Source organism: Chrysoperla carnea, chromosome 3 (genome assembly GCF_905475395.1).
Source record: "Chrysoperla carnea chromosome 3, inChrCarn1.1, whole genome shotgun sequence".
Taxonomy (NCBI): Eukaryota; Metazoa; Arthropoda; class Insecta; order Neuroptera; family Chrysopidae; genus Chrysoperla; species Chrysoperla carnea.
The window spans coordinates 3,197,238-3,219,533 of record NC_058339.1 but is presented as its reverse complement, the minus strand read 5'-3'; the positions used below and the strand labels follow the sequence as shown (position 1 = coordinate 3,219,533).

The following is a 22,296-nucleotide window of genomic DNA, read 5'->3' as shown; positions in this document are numbered from 1 at the left end:
TTTTTTTATTCGCATTTTATGGTAAAATTTATTGGTTTACTCAATGAAAAACGTATTTTAGGTTTATTATTTAAGAATATATGACAATTACAACAAGTTTTGAAGAATAGTGCTACTACATTTCGTCAATAATGTTATCAAATGTGATGTCGATATCATCATCTACGTCTGCAATATCAGCTTCATTTACATTGTCACAATTATTCACCATGCACGGGGATTACGAACGAGGAATGAAATGCGAAAAAAGCCAGATTGAAATAGTACGATAAATGAACCTAGAATTTATTGATTCTTAAAAATTTATTAGCTGGGTGTATTAACTTGCAGTTTTTTGCATTGGCTTCAGAAAATTATTATAAAAAAAAAAAAAGAAGCTGTTATTGCTTTTTGCAAAAGACTTTTAATGATATATAAGGGGGTTTTTGGGATCGCTGATCTCGAATTTTCAGTCTCCCTCTTGTAGTCCACATAAATAGACTCTTGAAAAAAAAAAAAGTTATTTTTTTGAAAATTTAAGCCTTTTTAAGGCATGTAAGGAAGTTTTTAATGTCGCCGATTCAATTTTCACCCCCCCTCTCTCCTCTTTTAACTTACATAAGCAGACCCCCTAAATAAATTATACCTTTTTAGTTTTACGGAACTTTTTAGTTTTAACCCCCTTCATCTCCAAGAAACTGCAAGTCAATACAGCCAGCTAACAATTTTTTCTTAAAAAAAATAAGGTTTGTTTATTGTAATTAAATGGCTATATCTCGGTTAATTTTGAACCAAAAAAATTTCCAGCAAATCATTTAAAAAGAAATTTAATCTACTTTCTTTTGCCTGGAGTTATACCTCAAACTATCTCTGCTCAAAAAACAGATAAGGCAAAAAAGCAAAAAAAACACAAAAAATCGAAATTTTATCTTTTTTATCCTGTCTGTTTCAACTGTTTTGGCAAGATACAATTTTTTTTTATGTTTTGAAAAATATTAATCCGCTAGCAAATTAGATTATTTACAAAAAGTTGTATCTCTACTTTAATAGCACTCCGCGGTTTTTTTTTTAATAACTCATTGAACGATTCATGGAATACAAATTTCTATATGACATAATCAATAGCGTCTATTAATACAGTAGCCTTGTCGTTTGGAAGTACGGAGTAGTCTGCATCAAGTTCGGTAGTTCAGAATTTTAACAAATTTGTTTATGCTGTTGGTCTAATAAATAATCCAAGTTTGTGACCTCGAGCGCTGAATGCAACTTCGTCAAAAATCGAAAAATCCGTGAATATTTTGGATTTTGGCGCTTATAACCCTAAAGAACTAGTTTTTTGATAAATCCTTTTCAGAACGTTTTTAAAGAAGACTAAATTTGCTACAAAGTGAGACGGTAATGGAGTCTGTATTCAGAATACATCAGAGCTATAGGTAGTTTTGATTTTTGGAAGACTTGTTTGAGATGTTATCCCAATCAATAATCCAAGTTTGTGACCTCGAGCGTCAAACGCAACATCGTTAAAACTTGAAAAAACGTAAAAATTTCGCAGTAATTTTTGAAGTACCTTTCCCAAATGTTTTAAAGTAGACTAAACTACAATATGAGAATACAGTAGAGACACAATAGTTTTCGAGATAAATCCTATCAAAGTTTATAATTTTTTCTATCTTCGCAATTTTCTGCAATATATTATGTCGTTTTCAATGAATTTTGTCCCTGAACAACACTAGCACACTCCGTCAGAGGTAAGTGGAAATACCTCCTGCTAGAGTAGTTCGAGTGACGTCTGAAATATTGCAAAAAATTGCGAAGTTAGAAAAAATGAAATTTTGAAAGAATTTATCTCGAAAACTATTGGGTCTTCAGTGACGATTCTAGTCTCACATTATAGTAAATTTAGTCTACTTTAAAAGCATATTAAAAAGGTACTTCAAAAACTACCACTTTAGGGTCATAATCGAAAAAATCTGAAAGAAATTTTCACGGGTTTTTTTGATTTTTGACAAAGTTGCGTTCCTTGCTCGAGGTCACAAACTTGGATTATTCATTGGGACAACATCTCAAACAAGCCTGCTACAAATCAGAACTACCAGATTTAACGTTAGCTCTGATGTATAAATTTACGTCGATAAATTTTGAAAGGCTTTATCTCGGAAAGTCTACAGAGTCATTTTCGTTTCATATTGTAGCAAAAGTCTACTTTAAAAACGTTCTGAAAAGGATTTATCAAAAAACTAGTCCTTTAGAGTTATAATCGCCGAAATATTCATGGATTTTTCCATTTTTGACAAAGTTGCGTTCGAGGTCACAAACTTGGATTATTCATTAGACCAACATCATAAACACGTCTGCGAAAAATCAGAACTACCGGATTTGATGCAGACTGTAATGTATAAAGTTACTGTAATATATGTAATTCGAACCACTTTACTATTGCGAGGACGAATTATAAGATACTTATTTAGTCTTTTAGAAATCTACAAAATAAAATGCGGTTCCACAGAAGCAAAAGGAAATCTATTATGACGTACTCTGTGTAATTGAACATTCTTCAAACATTGATAACTAAGCATATGCAGAGTAATTTAAATAAGAGTAAAGCAAATAAAAATGTGTTTAAATAACATATGCAGAGTATTTAAACAATTAACAGAGTATTAAACATTTGGTTCTTGTTATAATTCAGATATTGTTATTTTTTAGCGAGAAGGACTTTCTGTGTACAACAAAATATATGAATTTCAATGTCAAGTGATGAATCAAAATGCTACGATGGTGATGACATCGGTATCAGGACATTTACAAAGCTATGAATTTTCAAGCTTTTATAAACGGTGGGAAGGTTGTAGTCCGTTAGAGTTGTTTCAAGCACCCGTTATGAAAATATGTCCCAAGGATTATGAAAATATAAAAGTAAGTATATTTAAGACAATTGAAACATATACCAGGAATTAAACTTGGATTCATGCTAAGCGTCTTGCCAACTCGACCATACAGGGTGAACCATTTTAATCTATTATGACTTATAGCTCGTTTTGTAATTAACCAATCAAAAAATATAGAAATGAATATTTTAAGGAAAGTTGCAGAGTTTGATGGGGGAAATCAGGTTCTGATATCAGATTGGACCTAGTTCTTTCCTAAAAGGTAAGCGGTAGAATAACACTTTAGAAGAAATGCGACTTAAAAATATGTCATTATTGCATTTAATTGAAAAAAAAAAAAACTAAAGTTTATTTAATTGTAGATCAAAGTCGTGGACACAGGAGGAAAAATGCTTCAGCCAAAAGTTATCAAGGGTACTAGAGGACATTCGTCTGTGACCATGACTTTGACCTGCAATTACCGAAAAACTTTAAGCGTATTTTCTATCGTTTAAATACAATAATAACATATTTTTAAGTGGCATTTAAGGCATTTCCTTCGAAAGCTAACGTTTTTGGTAAAAATGTTTTAAATAAAAATGCTTAGTTTTTTATGAAGTTCATCTTTCTAATTTAAAGTGTTATTCTATCTCTTACCATTTAGAATATAAATTGACTATTAAACAAGTGAAAACAAACAATTGACTGAGTTAATTGTTGAAATACCATGCATAGTCAGTGTTAATTTCTTTATCACATTACACATACAAACATGTGACACATACATAACTGTTAATCAAGTATAGTACATATTATAAAATTTCCGCCTAATTGGCGCCCTCACGGGTAAACAGTGATGTTTACGAAAAAATGTTTCAAACAGAAGTTGTTTAATTTTTGATAAGGAACATTTTTTACATTTAAACTTTTGTTCTATCTCTAACGGTTTACAAGATGGGTCTTACGGACCCAAGACCCAATTGACCTATGATGCTCATTTACGAACTTGACCTCATTTTTTACGTCCTGAGTACGCTGTCAAAATTTCGGCTGTATATATTAAATAAATGCAGTCAAAGCATTATATAAATAATAACTTGACATACATACTTAGCGCGTGTAAGTTCATTGAATTAAGCAATATTATAATTACATATTTTCAACAATTTTATGTACACCTCTGCCAAAATTTTTTACTTAGCATCAAAATTTTTAGGCGTTACAAAGTTGGGACTAAACTTAGTATACCTTGATATTGTATAGTGTGCCGCATTTAAGATGAAGACATCCTCATATTTTCGTTATTTATAGGAATATCGATTTGAAATTTTGCAGTCATACAGGGTGATGGGTCACAAGATACTTAACCGAAATTAGAATTTTAAACTCAGCCTACTACAAATTGACAAATAGTACCGTTTCTTAATATTTTGCCTAGCGTCAGAGATAATAATAATAATAATAATAATTTTATTTGTAAAAGACCATAACTATGGTATACAAATCGTCACATATTACACTTTAATGATTAGAGTTTATTAATAAATCATTGTAATTATACGGCTCAGCTTCCAAAAGATGCTTTTTTAATTGTTGTTTGAACTTTGCGTTTGACTTTTCTCTCTATATAATTTTAGGTAATTTTTGAAATATTTTATATCCCGAATATAAGGGACTACGCTCATAGAATGTTGTGCGATGATATAAGTGTCTTTATCTGTTTCCAGTAAAATTGTGTCTTTATCTGTTTCCAGTAAATTTTTTGAATGTATGTGTATCAATAGCTCATAAGCATAAATTGCGTAAATAGTAAATAGTTGATTCTTGCGAAAACTTCCCACGCATGTGTCTCTGTATTTCATGTTCAGCAATAATCGAACGATGCACTTTTGAGCTATAAATACCCGGTCAATTTCTGTGCATCTACCCCAGATGGTGATACCATATTTTAATGCAGAATAAACGTGAGCATATTAGAAGATGATTAACTCTTCATGATTCAGGTAGCTTTTCAATATGCGTAATTGGTAATACATTTTGTTGAGCTTTTTACACACATGATCTATTTGCTCTATGAATCTTAGGTTGCTGTCAATACAAATACCTAAGAACTTTGTTTGATTGGTGTTTATGAGATATCGAAAAAAATACTGTTAGAAAAAGTTGCTTAGAATATTTTTATATACTCGGTTTTTTAATTTTAACTAGTGTACTTTGGAACGTAAAAACTGGTCAAATAATTCAATAAATTTGAGTAAAGACCAAAATAATTAAAAAATTAAAAAATCGGATTTTTTCATGAAAATCGATGTATGGATATAAAAAAAATATTCTAAGCAACGTTTTCCAATAGTTTTTTTTCGATATCTCTAACCATCTCTGACGCTAGACAAAATTTTAAGAAACAGCCGCCCTATTTGTCAATTTGTAATAGGCTGAGTTTAAAGCTTGGATTTCGGTTAAGTATCTTAAAAATGAATCTTAGGTTGCTGTCAATACAAATACCTAAGAACTTTGTTTGATTGGTGTTGATGAGATATCGAAAAAAATACTGTTAGAAAAAGTTGCTTAGAATATTTTTATATACTCGGTTTTTTAATTTTAACTAGTGTACTTTGGAACGTAAAAACTGGTCAAATAATTCAATAAATTTGAGTAAAGACCAAAATAATAAAAAAATTAAAAATTCGGATTTTTTCATGAAAATCGATGTATGGATATAAAAAAAATATTCTAAGCAACGTTTTCCAATAGTTTTTTTCGATATCTCTAACCATCTCTGACGCTAGACAAAATTTTAAGAAACAGCCGCCCTATTTGTCAATTTGTAATAGGCTGAGTTTAAAGCTTGGATTTCGGTTAAGTATCTTAAAAATGAATCTTAGGTTGCTGTCAATACAAATACCTAAGAACTTTGTTTGATTGGTGTTTATGAGATATCGAAAAAAATATTGTTAGAAAAAGTTGCTTAGAATATTTTTATATACTCGGTTTTTTAATTTTAACTAGTGTACTTTGGAACGTAAAAACTGGTCAAATAATTCAATAAATTTGAGTAAAGACCAAAATAATAAAAAAATTAAAAAATCGGATTTTTTCATGAAAATCGATGTATGGATATAAAAAAAATATTCTAAACAACGTTTTCCAATAGTTTTTTTCGAAATCTCTAACCATCTCTGACGCTAGACAAAATTTTAAGAAACAGCCGCCCTATTTGTCAATTTGTAATAGGCTGAGTTTAAAGCTTGGATTTCGGTTAAGTATCTTAAAAATGTGACCCATCATCCTGTATGACCGTGCAAAATTTCAAATTGATATTCCTATAATTAACGAAAATATGAGTTAATGTCATTATTTTAAATGCGACAGACATTATATTATTTACAGGACATAAAAATAATGCAAAAAATTATATTCTTATGGTTTGGAGCTCTACTTTGTGGAACATGTTTTAATTAAATCAAAAATTATATTTTTTAAATTTCGTCAAAATTGTAGTAAAGGATATTTTTTTTTTCTTCCTGTGAAATTTTTTTTAACTCGCCCTAAAATGCTTTTTGGATCATTCTGATCAAAAGCTTTCACTACGCTTTTAATCAGAACGATCTGAAGAAGATTTTGGGGACGGTTTGAAAAAATTTTCTCAGAAAGCCGTCTTCTTATCTTATCGTGCGGGGTCCTTTACCATGTTTACCGCTCTAGACTGTAGCCTACGAAAAAACACAAATGATTTCAAAACAGATATTAATTCGATTTTTTCTGAATACAGAAAACCATAGAGCGTGAAATTCGATCTTGTAATTGGTTGATCATATGGACCGATTGTGATCGTGAAGGTGAAAATATCGGGTATGAAATTATTGATGTATGTACCTCGGTTAAACCTGGTATTCAAGTATACCGTGCTCGTTTTTCTGAAATAACAGCCCCATCGGTTATGCGTGCCTTAAATACATTGGAACGACCCAATAAAAATATTAGCAATGCAGTTGATGTTCGTCAAGAATTGGATCTTCGAATAGGTAATTTAAATTTTGAATTTATGATTCTAAAATTATTTTCAATTGACGAATTTATTTTAATAGGTGCTGCTTTTACTCGATTGCAAACATTACGATTACAGCAAGTATTTCCACAAAAATTAGCTGAAAATTTGGTTAGCTATGGCAGTTGTCAGTTCCCAACATTAGGATTTGTTGTTGATCGATATAAAGCAATTGAAGATTTCGTTGAACAGCAATTCTGGAAGATTAAAAGTTTGTATTTGAACTTATAGAAAATGGTTTCTAATTACTTTTAAAATCCAAATTAAAGTCCAAAGGTTGCAATTCTAAAGTACAATATTATTTTTTATACTCTGTATATATGTAATACATAGATGTCTACTTAAGTTGGTTACATATGGAAAACTTGTTATGAAAATATTTTTTATAAAAATACTAATATAATAATAATAAAAAGGTATTCATAACATCACCTAATTAGTCCATTCTCGGTTAATTTAAAAAGAGATATCAAGCTGAAATTTTTATAGCGAGCTCAGGACGTAAATAGTCAGGCTACGTTCGTAAATGAGCAATTGATGAAAATTAAGATTATTTTATGGTTCTGGTCAAAAATTTAATTTGAAAGCCATTAGATATTATATTTTTGACGGTTCTAAGTATTTTTTGATTCGTGACAATTGGTACCAAACCTCTCTGGTTTCGATATATAAGCATTAAAAAAAGATAAAATAATATACAGTAAATATATATTTTATTATGTATAGCTGAAATGAAGACTTAAATACGAGTTTTTTTTCTAACGGCTGTATATCGAAAACGGTAAGGTAAGATAAAAAAATGGCAAGAGTCTTAAAGTGTTTAGAATGGTTCAAAATGTAATATTATATGATTTTCAAATTAAATTTTTGACCAGAACCACAAAATAATCTTTATGTTCGTCAATAACAAATTTTCAGCAAAAACCTCTTTTTTTAAGCGCTTATATATCGAAAACGGTGAGGTTTCTTAAAAATTGTTAATAGTTAAAAAAAAATTTAGAATCATTCAAAATATAATATCTAATGGCTTTCTAATTAAATTTTTGACCAGAACCATATAATAACCTTATTTTCGTCAAAAAAGAATTAAAAAAAAAAAAAAAGTTAATTAAAGATGATGTGGTGTTCAGAAGTAGGGTACTTCTGTCCTACCACATGGACGTAATAAGGCTTTTCATTTTAAAATCACGATTCACATTTGTTTCGTACTAAATGATTTATAACCAATGTGATAAAATGCATAACAAATATCTTCTATCTTAGTCGTACTTATTGCTGTCAGTACGAAAAAATAAACTCTGCACTTGCGCATATGTCATGATGAAAAGGTCTATAGTACAGTAACTTTATACATCAAAGCTTGCGTCAAATCCGGTAGTTTTTATTTTTTGCAAACTTGTTTATCATGTTGGTCCAATGAATAATCCAAGTTTTTGACTGCCGAATGCAATTGATTAGAATAGATTTTTAAATTGATCGTAAGCCATTGAAAACAAAAAGGATCATTTATCCATGATGATATTATATTAATTTCTAATCTATTTCAGTGTCTCATACGCTAGAAGAATTAACAGTGGATTTTTTATGGAATCGTGATCGTCTATTTGATAAGGACTTAGTACAAGCAATATTGGATTTATGCTTAGAAAATCCTACAGCGACTGTAAAGAAGGTTATTAGTAAACCTAAAAATAAGTGGCGACCAACCCCATTAGATACAATCGTAAGTTTATAATTTTATGCAAACAAAAATAAGTAAATCTCTTTTGTGATAATAATAATGCATAAGAGGGGTCCCTAACACCTAGACCAAGGGTTCCTTTGTGCTCTCCTTGACGAGTCACCCGATGGCGAGACCTCACCGGGTAAGAGATGCTATTTTAATTAGATAAAACTATAGGATTCTGTCGAGCACAGACGTCACGCATGTTTCTGCAGGTGTAGAAACCTGCACCAAAATAACATGTATGGCTTTACAAGTAGGACCATCAGTTCCACCCTATCAAGAGTCACGCCAACCTTGTCAAATGGGCCCAAGTGAGTTTGAGACAAGCATATAGGCTGGACTCGGGCATTTTGAACGACTCCTCACGTGCCAACGAGCCTGTTGCTTTATTCCCTTTAACGCCAGATTAGCCCGGTTTCCAGCCCAGTCTGACTGTGTAAGTGAATGCCAATAGGTGAAATATTTTAATGAAAGCGTAAAATAACTTTCTGATTTTATTCCAAAATGAAGAAAATAGACTGACATCTATTCTTGTAATTCCTTTAAACGTATGTTCAGGTCATTCAGAAAATTCTCGTTTATACCAATGATAAACAATATAAAACTGAAACAAAATTGATAACGGCGTCTGGATATGTATATATTCTAGGGGGAGGTAAACAAATTTTCCTGAATTTTCGTTTTTATCGTAAACTAAAAAAAAAAATGTTTAAATAACATATATATATAAATAATTAAAATAATAAAAAAATAAAGAATAATTTTATTATTAGTGTATGACTACAAGTTTATTTATTTGATCTCAATATTATTTTTTTATTATTTTAATTATTTATTATAATTTAGTATGTACTACCAAAAGCATAATATAAAGTCAATTAACATATATATACTTAAATAATCTATATATACTTATACTATATATAATTTTTATAATGTAACCAAAAATGCATTTATTTTACCGTTTAAGTTAGTTTTTGTTTGGTTAACTACAAAACGAGCTATTAGCCATTATAGATTAAAATGGCTCACGGTGTATATATAAGAAGGGCTCCACGAAGCCAAAAAATTTTACGCCAATTATTTAAACATTTTTTTTTTTGACGAAAATTCGAGAAAGTTTTGTTAATAAACAATTATCTAACTTGTTGCAAAAATTAACTTTAAAATAAATTTCCAACGATAGTAAATTCTTTAAAGTCTTCAGAATAGACAATAATTTTTTCAAATTTTTTAAATAATATTTAATACATTAAAAAAATTATTTAGTGCGAGATACTCATTTTTGACGCTATTACAACAATTTAAAAATGACGCAAAAAGACCTATTTTCAGCGATAAATTAAAATTATAAATAATGGAGATAGAGTTCCGGGAGTGGGGATATTTTATTGGAAATTTCTTGCTCTTTAAGATTTTTTTTAAAAATTTCTTTAATATTAATATTTTTTTGAAATATATTCGAAAATCGAAATAATTTTTTTTCTCGTCTTTAATTGTTTATAACTTTTGTAATTTTTTATGGGCTGAAAAACGCTGCCGATAAATTTTTCTAGCCATCATTCCGAATCCAACGAGTATTAACTATCATACGTAATTTTACCACCATTATTGCTTTATTTCACCAATTTGAACTTGTTGGCTAGACTATTGTGTATAATAAAATAGCCGTGTACTCAACCTAGAAAAAAAATTAGTACCTAGAGTAATTTAAATATTTCTTAATTAAACAGGAAATGGAAAAGAGTGCTTCAAGAAAACTAAAATTATCAGCGAAAACAACCATGCAAATTGCTGAAAAACTTTATTCAAAAGGCTTAATCAGTTATCCAAGAACAGAGACAAATATTTTCCCTAAAGAATTGAATTTAACAAATTTAGTTGAGCAACATTTGGGTGACAACACATGGGGTTTTTTTGCGAATCGTATAATGGAATGGGGTGGACCAACACCACGACAAGGTAAAAAATCAGATCAAGCTCATCCTCCCATACATCCAACAAAACATGCTGATAATTTACAAGGTGATGAGAAACGTGTATATGAATTTATTGTACGCCATTTTCTTGCATGTTGTTCAAGAGATGCCATAGGTTTGGAGACAGTTGTTGACGTTGATATTTGTGATGAGGGATTTCAAGCTAAAGGTTTAATGATTATTGAACGCAATTATTTAGATGTTTATCCATATGAAAAATGGAATGCCAAGGAAATACATATTTATCAAGAGGCTCAACAATTTCAACCAACCGTTTTGGAAATGGTAAGTTATACCTATTTAGTTCATCCTTTTTTCTATGTATACATTTATTATTGGCTTTCAAAAAAGCAGATTTTGTTTTTTGTACTTTTTAAACAATTATTTTTTAAAATTACTTTTATTACAGTAACTTTCTACATTATAGTCTGCATCAAATCCGGTAGTTCTGATTTATTGCAGGCTTGTTTATGATGTTGGTCTAATGAATAATATAAGTTTGTGACCTCGAGCGCCGAACGCAATTTTGTCAAAAATCGAAAAATCCAGGAAAATTTCGGATTTTGGCGATTATAAACCTAAAGGACTAGTTTTTTGATAGAACCTTTTCGAGACGTTTTTCAAGTAGATTAAATTTGTTACGATATGAGACTAGAATGGGCTCTGTAGATTCAATACTTTCCGAGATAAAGCCTTTCAATGTTTATCAACGTAACTTTATACACCAGAGTTTACATCAAATCCGACAGTTCTGATTTTAAGCAGACTTGTTTATGATGTTTGCCCAATGAGTAATTCAAGTTTGTGATCTCGAGCGTCGAATGCAACTTTGTCAAAAATCGAAAAAAATCGTGAAAATATCGGCTTTTTTTAGGTTTTGGCGATTACTACCCTGAAGAACTAGTTTTTGATGTATCTCAGTATCACAAAAGATGCATCGATCACATATATTACTATGTGTAATTCGTGCTTTTTTTGTGACACTGAGATACGTTATCAAAATGTTTTTAAAGTAGACTAAATTTGCTACAATAAGAGACTAGAATGGTATCTGTAGACCTAATGGTTTCCAAATGCAGCTTTTCAAAGTTTATCATTTTTTCGAAATTCGAAATTTTTTGGAATATTCTGACGTTGTGAATGAATTATGACCCTGATCAAGCGTCGGAGGTAAGGTTAACTACCCCCACCCCTCTAAAATAGTTAATGACGTCTAAAATATTGCAAAAAATTGCTAAGTTAAAAAAAAAACTACTTTTGAACAGCTTTATCTTGGTAATTGTTGGGTCTACAAAGTCAATTTTAGTCTCATATTATAGCAAATTTAGTTTTCTTGAAAAACATTTCGAAAAGGTTCTATCAAAAAACTAGTCCTTTAGGTTTATAATCGCCAAAATCCGAAATTTTCATGGATTTTTCGATTTTTTACAAAGTTGCGTTCGGTGCTCGAGGTCACAAACTTATATTATTCATTAGACCAACATCATAAACGAGTCTGCGAAAAATCAAAACTATCGGATTTGATGCAGACTTCCCCATACTTTCAGACGACAAGGTTACTGAATTATTTCCTACACGAGGATTTTTATAAAGCTTATACCTAAAAGAAAAACTTTTTTATTTGGGAATTTTGCGACTTTTCAAAAGTTGTAGCGCAAGTACTGAAAGAAAAAACATAATCAAATTTTACCAAGCAACAGAAAAATGTATTGAATAACATGCATAACGAATTAATGCATAGCTAAAAATTAAAATTTGTTTGTAAAACAGATAAAACAACTTTTTACAGTCTGTTATTCATTTAATAAAAGGCGAGGCTGTTCAATTCACTAAAAATTGATTGGCAGAAACTTTAACAAAACAATTTTTTTTTTACTAATATTGGTAAAGTTTGAACACGAGAAAATCGTCTGCCAATAAATTTTTAGTGTATTGAACAGTCTTGCCTTTGATTTAAATGAATGGCAAATTAAAAAATATTTTTTCTGTGTTTTACAAACAAATGTGAATTTTTAACTATGCGTTAATTTGTTATGAATCTTATATATTTTACTCTAAAATAGCTGGGTGAACACTGAGTTTTACATGCTTTGAATGGGGAAATCGCGAACTTTGCAGCTAATTATCTCGCGATCTAAACGAACAAAAAATTCTGCAACTTCGGGATTTCACAGCTAATATTATTCTTAGTCTGAAAAAAACAAATATATCAAATCTGTCGACAAGTGCATTCATGCTGTAAATATCTTAAATAAAAACCTTTTAAACGTCAGTATTGATTAAATGATACTTATGATAAGTTTTTAGTCGGAAGGTCACACTACAGCACCACCTTTGTTAACGGAAGCTGATTTAATTGCATTGATGGAAAAGCATGGTATTGGTACGGATGCAACGCACGCTGAACATATAACAACAATACAAGATCGTCAATATGTGGCATTACCAGATGGTGTTCATTTTGTACCAGGCAAGTTGGGTATGGGATTGGTTGAAGGCTATGATCGTATGGGTTTAGAAGTGTCTTTAGCTAAACCGAATCTACGAGCTGAATTGGAACATGATTTAAAATTAATTTGCGATGGTGTCAAGAATCCAGAGGCAGTATTGCGTGAACAAGTATGTCCATTTAAAATTTTATTTTCTGAACGACTATTGTCATACAAATGATCATATATAATTGTACAAAGTGTATGCTTGCGGGCAATAAAATTGCGACAAAGCTGTATATCAGATATATTTGGTGGCATTAAAACACATATTAATTAATGTGTATTTTTCAACCGCCAAATATATCTGATGTACAGCAAAGTGTCGCCTTTTTTTGTCCACAAGTATACGTCAAAATTAAATATCTAAGCATCAATGTTTAATTTGATCTATGGTTTTCGGTGAATATTTTTCTGCTGAATCCGAAAATCAGTAAGGTACTATATTTGAGTTTAAACTTGTTTATAACATGTTATACTCAAGACAAAATTCGAATATAGTACTTTACCGGAATAGAGGTAGTAGGCTACAATAAATGCAACTAATTCGAGTTCCACTATCTAACTTCAAATGATCTTATCTTCGGGAAAAAATCACGTTAGAGATGTCTAGTAAAATTTAAAATATTTGCCTTTTATTGAACAATTATATGACATATTTTATTTTTAACTATACGTAAAAAACATTTAAACAAATTTTTGTAAAATTTTATGACCTATAATTTTCGGTTTTTATAGGCAATTTAATTGTTTATAACGCTACCAATCATGGTAGGCATGTTTTTTTTTTTTTTTTTTTTTTTTAAACTGAAAACGGATAAAACCGGGAAAATGGCACTTTACTTTTTTTTAGACATTTTTTGCTTACATCTCGGGTTCTAATGAAAATAGGAAAGTCTCTCAAGGTCTTCAATTTGAACTTTGAATTCATTGGTCAGAATTTTTCCGCCTCCAGAATCCGTACACCTGAGTGGTGCAGGAACCCGAAGCATCGCTTCTATTTGCCTGGAGTAAATCCTCTTGTTTTATTTCTGACAGTATTAAGAGTTGTTTTTCCTTCTCCACGCACTTTGGGTCCGGAGGATCAAGCTCCCAATAATCGGAAAAGTGTTTCAAGCCGATTGATTCCCTTTTCCGCATCTGAAAATCTGCATAATGGCATCAGTACTTCCGCTTCCGTTCAGTACTGCTGAGGCAGCACCTCTCAACAAGTGACTATCGGTAATTATCGCATATTTTCGAAGATATTCGTTAATTAATTTTTTCCTCGACAGAAAAGGTTCCTTTTCGTGTCCCAATTTCTGTTGTTAAATAATGTTTAAAAACAATTAAATTTCATCATAATTGTTCTTCTTAGTGCTCACTTACGTTACTTATTATTATAAACTTTATTGATATGCCAATTGGCTAATCAAAGTAATACATTGTTAACATTATATAAGTTATACACAGAAAATCAGAATAAAACTGAAAGATAACATAGCACAAAAAGAAACATCATGAAAAATATAAATAATAGAAAATTTAAACTAAATGTCCAATCAGAAATAAATGAATTAAATAAAATAAAATTCACAAGTACAACAAGGCAAACTGAAATTCAAAGATATTGTGAGCGCTTGTCCAAGATGAAACGCAAATATTTATACACTGCTTTAAGATCTACAATATTCTTAGCGTCCAAAATCAATTTCTTATTATTCAATCCGCGACTGTAAAGATCGTCTCTTTCATTCCCTACTGTCCCATAGCACTCCTCTATAAGATGTTCAATTGTTTCAATTCCGTTACACAGAACACAAACCTTATCCCCGCTTCGGTTTTTCTTATTTTCCCAAGCAAACCTGTTCATTCTGAAAATAGCAATAGTTCTTCTTACATCTCTGTCTGTTAAATTTACATACATTGATCCAATTTTGAATACAAATCCAATGAAACTTTATTCCTCACATCCAATAGCATATCTTTCAGGAAGTACTCATTCACTGTACTTTTGACATGTTTTCTGATCTCCAAATAATTGTCACTAGCCACATCCATCGCATTAAATCCTGATTCCAATAATTTGTTTTTAATTATTGTAGTTGTATCATTTAAGCTGTAACAATTTCTCTGTAATATTTTGTTGCTTAAATGAATTCGACAATAATAGTTTACAAGATGTTGTAATATAGTAGCTTCGATCGAGATTTCCCCTAACTCCAACTTAACCACACTGTTTGGTGATGATTTTGCAACTCTTCTTCTTCTTTTAAAACTTCTTTATAAAAGTTATGAACAAATATACCGATAGACTTTTCACATTTCTAGACCCCAAATTTCTTTCCCATATAATAAGATGGGTAGTACCATCACCCTAAACATATTTAATGGAATTTAAGGTGGGAAATTTTCATAGCTATAAATTTTTCTTCGAATCACCATTAATGCTTTGTTGGCTTTCTCAATCATTTTGCTTTGATGCAGACCCAAATATTAAAAGTTATCAACTACCTCGATGTTGAAACCATTATACATCCAATTTTCGTTCCTGCCCTGCTTGCTACCATTTCGGATTGTTAGCATTTTCGTTTTTTCACATTAATCGTTAACTTCCATTTGTCGCAATAATCTTCAAGCCCTTTTAAAGCTCTTCGCATTCCATCAACTGAGTTTGACAACAGAACTGCATCATCGGCATATAACAGAATTTTAATTTCATCCCCTTTGATACACGGAGAAATAGTTTCAAGACCTTCCATATGATTAACAATATCATCGATAAAAAAAACAAACAATATAGCAGACAATTGACATCCTTGTCTTAATCCCTTCATAGTGTAAAATACGTTCGACACATGATATTTATCAATACGTACACAGCATCCAGGTTCTTTATATATTGACTTTAAAATTTCCACCATATTTAAAATCAATGAAACAGCAATACAATTTATTACGTTTTAATGTAAGTGTTTTTTAAATCAATGTTCTCATAACTAGTAAATTGTTCAGTACATCATACCCCACTCTAAATCCTGTTTGATATTTAGAAATTTTCCGTTCAGTCTCAACCCATTCTTGAATCCTCATTGACAACAGCTTAGTGTAAATTTTACTGATACTCGGCATTAAAATCAATCCTCGATAATTATTTGGATCCAGTGCACTTCCCCTGCCTTTAAATATATTACAAATTATACCGACATTCCATTCCTTTGGAAATATTTTGACTTCCATCAATTTGTTTAATAAATTCACAAAAATAATCAAAGCTTCATTATTAATCAAAAACCCACACTTTAAAAATTCATTCACAATACCATCTCTGCCGCCAGCTTTATTTGATTTTAAATTACTTAGTACCAAGCGAACCTCTGAAATATTTATCGCTGCATCCAAAACATCGCTGTAAGTGTTATATTTTCTTTCATCGCTAATTTCCCCCAAGTTAACTTCCGCATAATCACATTGTTCGCCGTATAAATTCCGATAGTGTTGAATCCATTCATGAGATGCAATATTATTAAAATTATTATTATTATTGGCTCTATGATCATTATTTTTAATAACAACCAGAGCCCTTTATTGTCCTTTGCTTCTAAAGCTGCATGTATTTCCTGAATATATTTTAATCCGTGCTCAAATTTTTTCGTTCTGCATAAATTTTTATAATATTTTCGACATTCTACATATTCTACAATGCTTTCCTGATTTACATTTTTCCTCATGATTCGTAATTTACATTTTAAATCTTTCTTTTTGCTTTTACATTCAGCATCAAACCAAGTGTTTTTGTTGTTTGCATTTGGCGCTCGACCAATAAACTCACTATTCAAATTAAGATGAGCATTTCTGTGGGCTGTATTATACATTTTGTTAAAATATATCCCCTTAAGGACCCACAATACAAATATTTAGCTAGATTATAAAATTATTAATTAGCTAGACCGGTTTCGATTGCTTTGGCAATCCTCTTCAGTAGCATTAAACCTCTTAAAATTAAAAAATCTTAAAATTAAAAAATTAATTACAAAACTCCGAAAAAGGCCGCATCACCCTGAAACAAATAATAATAAAATATTACCCTTAAAATTAAAATAAAATTATTTACCAGATTATAATAATAAATCTTTATGTTACACCCTCTAAAACAATGTAACTGCCTACTTTCACCTAAAACACAATAAAATATTAAGTTTAAATCCTAAGATAGGATTATCGTTATGAATATATCAAACAAACGAAGGGATTAAGCCTGAAAATAAAATATAAGATAAGAAAAGTTGTAAATATCAAATAAAAAACACAGAAATAAAAAATAAAGAGAAAAAATTAATAGATTACCAACAAATTAAAAATTTTATCCTCGGTACACCTAAAACAGAATAAATAATTAGAATTTAGAAAAACCTGTAACAAACCAAAATAAAATTAAATGAAAATAAGCAAATTAAAAAACAAAAACAGAAAATAAAAAATAAAAATAGAAATAATTAAAGAACAATAGAATAAGTATTACCAAATGAAGTAAGATGGTGTACCTAAAACAGAAGAAATTATTGATTAGCGTACCTAAAACAGAAGAAATTATTAATTAGTGTACCTAAAACAGAAAATTTCACCAAATCACCAAATTTTTAACAGTTAACTAGAGTACACGTGACGATTAAGTTTATTGCTTAATTATGAATAAACTCACTGTCCATTTCACTGCCCAAGAAACTAAACCATTTATGCATAAGCGAAACTGTATTAATTATATCATTTGATTCAAGCATCCATTTTATGCCAATTAAAAATAACTCAGTTTCATTTCCATTCAAATTACATAAAAAATTATCCCTCTCATTTTCCTTCCATTTAAACTTTCAGATTTTAGATCCTACTGAGCGTTTTTGCGTTGAGCAAAATGCTGTGATTGACTTTCATCTCCCACTTTTAAATCAATGCCGTCGTTCCACAATGCGGGCGTTACAATAACATAATCTACTAAACTGCAGCCATTTTTCGATACAAAAGTCAACTCGCCCGCCATATCACTTTTAGTTTTACCATTTAAAATTATAAAATCTAAATCGCGTACAAATTTTAAAAATTGCTTACCGTATTTATTCAAAACCTTATCCTTACTTTTCCTGTCCCTTATTTTAGTATTTAACACATCATACGCAAAAGAACAACAATATCTATCCACTTCAGTTTGATCATCACCTTCTGCATTTCCAGTTCGAGCATTCCAATCCCCACCCATAATTATTTCTGCCTTTGGATACCTTTGAGACAAGCTTATTATTTCTTCTTCCAACTGGTTGAAAAAGTCAATATTGACCAAAACCGAACTTTCCGGATGTAAGTAAACTATTACCAACAGAAAAACTATCACTATCCTTAAATGAAACCCACATTACCTCTTGTAAACTACTAAAAATTTCCGTAACTTTATTTTGAAACTGCGAACTATAGAACACCGCTAATCCACCCGGAAATCTACCTCTTTCTACAACTCAACTTCTATTTTTAACTAAACATTCATACCCATTTAATTCGAATTTCAAGTCGCCTTGTGACCATGTTTCAACTAAACAAATAAAAGAAAACTTTTTTACATAACTAATAATACTATTGTCCTGTAACTTCGATTTTAAACCCTCTATATTCCAGAACACTACACTTAAGTTTTTCTTAAAATCAATTAATTTTTTGGTGGTTGATTTTTATTGGATCTAGATCGGAGAGTTCGCCCTAAAACATCTCTTCTTAAACCATCAGTCGTGCCTGCATTTGGTGTTCATCATACGAATCTTCATGCACCACAATTTTCTCACCTCTGATTGATATTCTCTCACCCTCCTCTCTCAGTCTTTTAGCATGAAGTTGTAAGTTTTTGCGAGTCTCTCGGTGCTTTGGCGTTAGATCATCATTTACAAAGATATCTGTTCCCCTTAGCTTGCTTCTGTTTGAGATTATTTCCACCTTCTTCTTATAACTAGCAAGAGCAATGAAGACAGGTCTAGGAAATCTACCATTGCGCTTTCCAATACGATAAACGCTTGCAATATCGTCAGGTTTTATGTTAACTTGTAGCTTATCAGTTAAAGATAAAGCTTTTTGTTCCAAATGGTTGGTAGTTTCCTCATTACCTTCATCTATTCCAAAATATATTAGGTTGTTCTTTTTTAATTGTCTCTCCATAAATTCAACTTTCGACTCCATTTTTTCCACTTTTACTCGCAACTCTTGATTTTCCTGTTGCAAATCCAGGATACCTTGCTCTATGGCAGTGATTTTATCATTCGTCTCACTACAAGTTTTCTTTAAGTATCCAAACTCAGCCCTGCAATCATCCGCAAATTTCTGGAGCATTTCGCTTAAACTCGCGATGGTAGCCATATTAATTAATTATTTATAGATATTTTGCACTGTACAATTAATTATAGCGTACTCCGACGTTACTTAAGGAACGTGCGTACAAAACATGCTTCTAGAACCAGCGGTTTCAGCTGTGCGTTGATCGATCAGTCAGCTTCCATTCTTATTATAAATGTATAGACGGGAAAAAATTGACTCAAAAAGGAATTAACATATAAATTATAAACAATATATAAATAATTATAATAAAAATAGATCCGGAAAAAACAGACAAGCAAAAATCTAGAAAAAACATCTGAATATTATATATCATAAATATTATATATCAAATCAAAAATTTTCAAGAATTTTCTCTGCACAAAAAAAAAAAATATCGGATGGATATCGTTTACGATAATATCTCCGTTTCTGTAATAGTGTCCTTAGTGTCCCTAAAATTTAAAATCCAACCAACTCCTCTATAGTCCACAAACTCAACCCAACTAATTCTTAATTGAAACAATACAGAGTTATCAAAAATCAATATTAGATGTGTTTGAGTTTTATTTTTATGTTTATTATTTTTTCCGAGTCTATTTTTTCTGGTCTTTTTTTCCGAAGCTAATTTTTACAATTAACAATAATTATATTGTACGATTATAGCCTTTCTTTAATATTTATATCATTTTACAACAGTATTGCTATTTTAATTTTGTTTCATTTGAGTTGAGGATCTAACTTTGACACTGATTTGAGTTAAACCTACTCTACATTCGACAGTATTCACGCCGTTTAAACTATTTTTAAAAGATTTCTAAAGTTAGTTATGTTTTTTAAATTCAGATAAGCAAGTATGAAGCAGTTTTCCGTAAGGTATTATTACAAATTGGTGTGATTGATAGAGCGATTGGAGACCGACTAGAAGCAGAACCTCGACAAAATGTACAAATGAACATAATGACCGAATCAACAACGTCACCATTTAAATGTCCAAAGTGTGGTAATCCAATGAAGTTTCGTACCAAAAAGAATAGTACGGAGATATTTTTAGGTTGCACTGGATGGCCAAATTGTAATAATGTGGTTTGGTTTCCAATGGAAGTGAAAAATGCATCTGTAATGGATGAATCGTGTCAAAGGGTAATTATTTACTATCAAAACTATAGATTTCACACTATCTGTTGGGTGCCGTAGTCACGGTAGGAACAATCAAATCAACGCCAGCGCTTACAGCGGATAATTTTGGCGTAAAAGATGGCTGTTATGACTAATTTTCAATTTTTTACATGTAAACTGTATAGAAAATGTCAAATTAACTGATTGAAAATAAGATACGAAATTGTATAAATAATGTTTTTTAAATGTAAATTCACATAATTACTGATTTAAATTTGTTAGAAAATATTATTAAATTTTCAATGTAAGCCATAAATACAAACCGTATAATTATATGAAACTCGATAAATAAATTTCATTGAGGAACGAAGATTCGATCGAAGTTTCCAGTTTCAATTAAATTCTCACTCTGATTCAAAACTGACAAACATTAGATGAATGTTTTAAATTAGAAAGTTGTTCTTTATAAATACGCAAACATTTTTTGTTTGGAACATTTTTGTAAACCGAATAGTTTAGACAGTAAATGATAGCAAAATATATACCTTTTTTGTGCGTTTGTTCATTCAATTTGAACAAAAATGGTCTTTATAGAAAAACGAACCGCTTTAATAATTTGATTTATTGAAATTATTGTTTTATTCGATAAAAATTATTTTTCGAGTTTCAAACATATGTAAACTTTAAAAAGACTGTATAAATAAAGTAGTGCATCATTGCCTTGGAAAATGCCATCAAGAAAACTGATGCAAGGTACGAGTATATGTAAAGCTCTATTGATAACTGGGAGTTGCAACTCGCAAGTAGACCCGAATTCAGTAGTAACATAATTTTGACTACCAGATGGCATATTTGTACTTACCATTTTTTAAGGCCAATAAAAATATTTAAATTCAAATCAAATAAATTCCGCCAACTACCGATAAAAATTTGTACTATTAAACAGGAATAGGGCTTTTCATTTTAAAATCACGATTCACTTTTATTTCGTACTAAATGATTTATAACCAATGTGATAAAATGAATAACAAATATCTTCTATCTTAGTTCTACTTATTGCTGTCAGTACGAACAAATAAAAGATGCACTTGCGCTTATGACATAATGAAAAGACCAATTGGATCCCTTTTTCAGTTATCAATACTTAGTAGAATATCTAATTGGACAAAAAATCTCATCAATTTTTTCTAAATTATTTTTTACCACCTTAAAATACATTTAAAAAATTTGAAAATTAAGAAAAAAGCAATTTTTTTTTTTTTGAGTCAATTGAGTTAATTAAGTAAATTGTATAACTCTTGAACAAAGTGAATTTATTCAAATTATTTCCAAACTGATTTAGTTCTGACACTGATTCTGTTTTTTTTTTTTTTTTTTTTTTTTTTTTTTCAGTGTGGACCTGAATATAAAAAAATAAAGCTTGAATTCATTAGACATGTTTATGGTTGTTACACCAGTCCACATATTGCATGTCTTGGCGGTTGCGATCGTAATTTGTTAGATGATTTTAATATTAGTGCTGATCGAGTTAGTCAAAGTAAGTTTCATTTTATTAGTCAAGTAAGTACAAGCGTGTAATTTTTACCGATCATTTTTAGTCATTAATTAATAAAATCAACTACCTTTTTATACCATGTACATTTGAAGTATATCAAGGTATACTAAGTTTAGTCTTAAGTTTGTGACGCTTTAAAATATTGAAGCTACAAACAACATTTTGGTATAGGTATTCAAAAAATCACTTAATTAGTCCATTTCCGGT

At 30.3% G+C, this 22,296-nt stretch overlaps 1 protein-coding gene across 1 annotated transcript in view; it reads left to right on the top strand.

The window, feature by feature from the left end:
• Positions 1–22,296, top strand: part of LOC123294916 (DNA topoisomerase 3-alpha) — a 56,327-nt gene that overhangs the window by 2,603 nt on the left and 31,428 nt on the right. The window contains exons 2-9 of the mRNA XM_044876110.1: positions 2,686–2,895; positions 6,619–6,871; positions 6,935–7,105; positions 8,442–8,617; positions 10,354–10,884; positions 12,907–13,218; positions 20,262–20,558; positions 21,927–22,071. Coding sequence (XP_044732045.1) covers positions 2,686–2,895; positions 6,619–6,871; positions 6,935–7,105; positions 8,442–8,617; positions 10,354–10,884; positions 12,907–13,218; positions 20,262–20,558; positions 21,927–22,071 — 2,095 coding nt within the window. The remainder of the gene's footprint in view (positions 1–2,685; positions 2,896–6,618; positions 6,872–6,934; positions 7,106–8,441; positions 8,618–10,353; positions 10,885–12,906; positions 13,219–20,261; positions 20,559–21,926; positions 22,072–22,296) is intronic.